The following is a 6,000-nucleotide window of genomic DNA, read 5'->3' as shown; positions in this document are numbered from 1 at the left end:
AAAAAAAATCATTTGTTATAAATAATATTACACATATGTCATAATAATGCACCTTTGCATTTATAAATTTAATTAAAATTTTAAATAATACTCTCATTAGAAATTAGGAAACATTAGAAACGATCATTATCGTATAATTATAGACAATAATTAAAATAATCAATAAAATTATATATTTATATTCATATTTTATAGCGTTAAAATTTAAATTAAATACATAAAATAATCAATAATCAACTCAACACGTAGACAAACAATGTTTTAAAATATGCATTTCTTTATACAATTATGTTTATTTTAAATTCATATTAACTACTATAAAATAAGTTAATTTAAATAGTAGTAAGTAAAGAATTTTAACTCATAATATTAAAATGGTGCTACGGTATAATCTAAAATTTAAATTAACGTATTTCCTTTTCTTCGTCAAATTTTGTTACCACATAATTTCGTTCTGAAACAAAATAAATTTAAACTGTCAAAACATATTTTATTTAATCTATACATATAAAGGGTAGTTAATTTATTATGGACCACTTAATTAATCAAAAGATAAAAGTAATACTGAGAATATTTAATTGTTTTCTTTTAGATACATGTTTTTTCTCATTTTAACAATCATAAAATATTTTTAAGTTCACCCTTTATACATTTATTATACTATTATAAATTTATCACTATTATACTCGGGCTGGGAAATGTCTATGAATAAAAATAATAGTACCTTCAGCCATCACTATAAAATGTTAATAATTTCTTACATACTAGTCTTAAGGTTGTTCTTGACCTTTTTTCTTAATTAGATTATTAATTAAAGTTGACACCCTTATAAGGTATGAGGGATAATCATAAAAATTACTTTAGGATTGATAAATTAAGTAAAACATGTATTTTAAAGAGAACCAAAAAATTTCCAATATTATTATTTTTTTATTATTTAAGTGGTTCACGATAAATGAATCATTTTCAATGCATTCATAGTAATATTGTCATTAGTACAGCAGATTTTTTTTATTTTATTTGAGTTCATTAAGTGCAGTTGAATAATTTTGGTTATATATATATACCTCCATCTGTTTGCATATTGTTGAATATTTTATGTAAAGCAATTATGGTCTGCTCATCATCACTAGTGTCCATATTGGCCCATTTTTTACCCCTTACTCCAAAGAATGCTTCCGAAGGCACTTTTTTACCACGCATACCAAAAAAACCGGCCGATCCTTTGGAGTATTCTTTTTTACCTCGCATACCGACAAAGCCCATGGCTCTTTTAAAACCTTCCGCGGAATTCGCCGCTGCTGCAGCCGCAGCCACTGCTGCCGATCTTCCCCCGTTGAACATTGGTCTCCTAAAGAGTAATGTCGAAAAAGATCTTTTGTCGAGCTCTAGCCCTGCTGATGTATCATCACTATTTCCACCGGATTCTTGATCCTTTTTACCCCTCATTCCCATAAAACCCATGCTTGCACGCCGGTTCATTGATAAATCGGCCAGTACGGCCCCCACTATGGCCAACATAATGAGGACCACATTGATTTTATATGGCATGATCTAAATCTGCTGAAAAAAAATTTTTATTTATTTATTCAAAGCTATTAGACTAGGTGAAAATATTTTTAGAGAAAAAAATATATGAAAATAACATAGATCAAAACAATGAATTGAAACTATAAGCCCATAATAGACCCATAATAATATATTTTCTTTGACAATTTTGCTCATACACAACCAGCTACTGAGTTAGCTTATCAAATAACTGTTACAAAAGTTTTTCCATGATTAGTAAAATACACATATAAATAATGTATTAAACGTTTATTGCCAATTTTACTGTTCAAGTACAAATTGTTGATTTGGTTTCACGATCAACAAGTAAGTATTGTGATACAGAGCAGTTCGTCAACAAAACTATAAGCCCACAAAAATCTGACAAAGTTTTTGTAATTTTTTCTCCTTGTGAAATATGATTGATGAAAATATAATTGAAATTGAAAATAATTTACAGTCAGTGGGATGCACAGACGTAGATTGCAGGAAGGCTTAGACATCCAAAAGCTGTTGTGGCCCCCATAATTAAAAAAAATTTTAAAGAATTTTTATACAAAACAATTTAGGATAAGGAATATAATTAATTTATCTCCCCAAATGTTTTCATAAATTTACGCCTTTGACGGCATATAACGACAATTTAATTAATAAACTCTACAAAAAAAAAAACGCGTTTTTTTTATCATCTTTAGGTTATTTAACCTGCAGATTTATTCAAACCATTTCTCCTCTTTACTCACATTGTCATTGCAGCTTTATTAGACGGCCACTGTAATAGTCAACAATGACGGTTTAATGCATGACCTAAAATAGATTCCATTTTACTTGACTAGATAAACAAAAACTGGCTTAGATTTATTTTTGGTAATATTTAATTCTTTTTTTACGAGCTGTTTTCAATTATACGTTTGAATTACTTTGTGTAGTCCTTGTGCATGGGTACAAACAAAACGTGTGTGTTATCTATGGCGGTTGATCGTCCTACGTGATACAATTCCCCAATGAACAGTTTAAACAACCACACAAAAACTATGGTAGGAAAATAAACGTACTCCTTATACTATTATACTTTTATCTGCTATGTATGAATACGACACCTTTTTTGTTAGTCTGATTTGCGACACAACATTGTAGTCAACTTATGCTAATTTTATTTACCATAAATCGAAACGATTTTTAAAATCATTACAAGGGGTAGTTCATTTATTTCGTTAACGAGGACAAAAGAAAACAAATTTAAAAGTTCTATTTTTCTAATAGTACAATGTTTCGCATTGTGTAAATAATAGATGATTAGTTTTAAAATACTCAATTGATTAAGCAAAAGTAGAATAACCTAAAAATATGCCATTAGTTAGGGTTGAAAACTAATTAATTATTCATCTTCTTAGCCTCTATCGCAAATATTTGTGATCATATCTACATTACGATTTGATAGAACATTGTAATGGTCACCCATCTGGGAATCAACAAACAGCATAACTGAACACCAGCGCTACGACGGCCAATAAATAATCTACTGCGAAACACCTAACTCCTAAACTAAGTAATAATTCCTTTATAATAATAAAGGTACTAGTTATTACAATTATTAATAAATCTATGACATTATATTTTTTATTTTTTTTATTTATAATTATAACTCTTACAATTTACTTCCAATAATTTAAATAATTTTTATATAATTTAATACATTATTTTTAACGCCATAAATTTCATATATTTTTTTTACACATTACTCAAAATTGTAAATTAACTGAATTGAGATAAATCCTCCCTCCCACTAATGACCTTTTTGGGTCTTCAAAAAGAATCTTAAAATCTCTAAGAAGTCGCAATAAAATATATAAATGTTTTCAAAGATAATTGTATGGAAATTTTAACAACTTTTTTTTTCTGATCATCTTTACTTGAATTATTATTGATGTTTTAAATGATTTTTAATAAAATTCGTCCACGTTCTATCGATTTACAAAAATGACTCGTTTTTACAAGTAATTTAGATTGTTTTGTCATTTTCTAGTAAATCTTTAACTACACCAAAACTTATAAGCAAATTTAGTAAAGTTAATTTTATTATTTCTTAAATCAACCAAAATATTTATTTTTTGAAAAAAAAAATCAAACTATTGAGTGTAATGATAAGATATAAATATTACAAACAAATCAAAATATTTCAAAGTTATTCGAGATAATTATAACTTCAAAACGTTCGATACAAGAAGAATCAATTGTATAATTTTAATTCGCTGACATTAGTTTAAAGGTTGAATTGGTTTTTAAACAAACATATTACTTCAATTTTGTATATTTTTTTTACTGCTGTTGTTGCTATAAATTGTTAATTTAATAGGAATTCACTTACTTATTTTTATCATAATTAATTATTTGTTCTACTTGTTGCAGGAGTATTACACAAAAAATTTATCAAACACAAGATATTTTTCAAATTGTAACGTTCTTCAAGAAAAATAACTAGAAAATACACTAGTCTCGTCTTAAAATGTGTTACTTGAGAAAGTCTGTTTTTGACAGAGTTGCACAACTTTACTCAATAATAGTTTACCAACTTACACTGACCATCGAGAGAATATGTCTGCTATAACTCTTAATCTAATATAATATCTTCTTTAATAGTGCTTTATTTTCTAGTGAAGTATTCAAAAATAATAAAATAATTAATAATATTAATTAATACTAAATTCTTAATGAATGATTTGATCTCGTGTTTATATACTAAACGATTTTTTATTTTAAGTTACCTAGTTGTGTTTGGATTATGCGATTCAGTTAATATATTAGGGGTTAAGTTATCAGCTATCAATAGTTAAGGNTTTTTATTTTAAGTTACCTACTTGTGTTTGGATTATGCGATTCAGTTAATATATTGTGAGTTAAGTTATCAGCTATCAATAGTTAAGGATAAACAATTATCTGAATTGATTAAGTTAGTTTATTAAAATCATTGTATTTGAAAGAGCAATGGAGGTTTTTATGAATGACCCTAAACCAAAAACTGCAAGAAAGAATTAAGTCGTCACATGGAGGGAAGATTGTGTAAGGATTAAATATCCTTACATCATGATAAAAGCTGTTTAAACTAACTTTTTAATTTGTTTTTAATTAGCAAACCTTTTTGTAAACAATACAAATTACTATTAGGTTCTTATATTTATTTTATTAATATTTTGACAGATATATGTATGTGGGTGTTTGTTAAAAACACAGTACGCTGTGATGTTTTGAAGCGCTAAAACATAAAAACTTATCAGTATTTAATAATTTCATTAATTAATCTATGTTTGCATAATCAAATAAAAACTTGCTTCAATAAGCAATATTTTCATTCATTTTTAAGTACAAAATACAACAACAAAATAGAACCAGTTTTTTAAAGGAATTTTAAAAAAAGATTAAAAAACATCTAAAAAGTGATATTTTGGGACTTAAAAACATTTAATCATTAAAATGAAACCTATTATTTACATACGCAGTAAGTAAACATTAATAAACTATCTAAATTTTTAATAATGATTATAGCATTGTATTTGACATTAAACTTAATTTAGTATTTTGATCGTTCACAAGATCAACATCAATGGATTTTTTTTCACAAATTACGTTTGAGTACCGTAGTAGCAAAGCTAAAAAGTATTGTAGTAGTATTTACTTTCAGTGAATTCAGTTAAACCAACTTTTTTTTTACTTAATCAAAACTATAAAGTATAACTTATACAAATGTCTCAGCTCGTTTTATTTCGTTTTGGCCGTTTTATTTACTGCGTTGGACGATAACACCTATGCTAACATTTACAATAAAGTATTAAATAAATACTGCCTAGAGATTAATAAGTTTATAAATTGGCATAATAATGTTAAAAAATAATAATAAACAAGTAACAATAGAAATTAGGTTCAACTAAAATTATTCTTATTATTTTAATTATACACTTTAAGATTATGTGCTACCATACAATTTTAAAAAATTAACATTTTTATGAGAAAATTGTTAAAAATTTATATTTAACATAACACATTTTAATTCCGAATTTGGTATTTACTACAAAACTTTTCTACACTAAAAAAATTCTTTAGTGAAATTCAACAAATTTTTTTTATTGATAAAAAATAGCATTTTTTATTAATTAAAACAATTTTTTATTGATATAACAAAATATTTTTGAATTTGATTAATGCTTTATTATTTTAACAAACATGAAATGATTAATTTAACAAAAAGTATATTGGACGTTATTCATAATGCGTTTGTTGATTTTACCAGAGAATATTTTTCAGTAAAGAGCTTTTGATTTTTTTTTGTTACAATTAATTTCTTGAATGAACCAGTTGAATATTTTTATTTTATTTTTTTTTATGGGGATTGTCAGGCCGAGTCAGTATAGCGACAGTGCTTGACACACACTGTCTCAGGTTCGACACTCGGTCACT

General features: G+C 26.0%; 1 protein-coding gene across 4 annotated transcripts in view; it reads right to left on the bottom strand.

Annotated features, from left to right (window-relative positions):
• Positions 1-150: 150 nt before the first annotated feature.
• The window catches only part of LOC126907436 (tachykinins-like), a 38,343-nt gene continuing 32,493 nt past the window's right edge, over positions 151-6,000 (bottom strand). For 2 of the 4 annotated variants that reach the window (XM_050688714.1, XM_050688716.1), the window contains 2 exons: positions 1,068-1,563; positions 151-454 (listed from right to left, as the gene is read on the bottom strand). In XM_050688714.1, coding sequence (XP_050544671.1) covers positions 405-454; positions 1,068-1,551 — 534 coding nt within the window. In that variant the 5' untranslated portion in view covers positions 1,552-1,563 and the 3' untranslated portion in view covers positions 151-404. The remainder of the gene's footprint in view (positions 455-1,067; positions 1,564-6,000) is intronic. The other 2 variants (XM_050688715.1, XM_050688717.1) reach the window with 1 other exon arrangement.

The sequence above is a fragment of the Daktulosphaira vitifoliae genome, unplaced genomic scaffold (assembly GCF_025091365.1).
Source record: "Daktulosphaira vitifoliae isolate Bord-2020 unplaced genomic scaffold, ASM2509136v1 Scaffold_5, whole genome shotgun sequence".
Classification (NCBI taxonomy): Eukaryota; Metazoa; Arthropoda; class Insecta; order Hemiptera; family Phylloxeridae; genus Daktulosphaira; species Daktulosphaira vitifoliae.
This window is presented reverse-complemented; position numbering and strand designations above follow the sequence as displayed.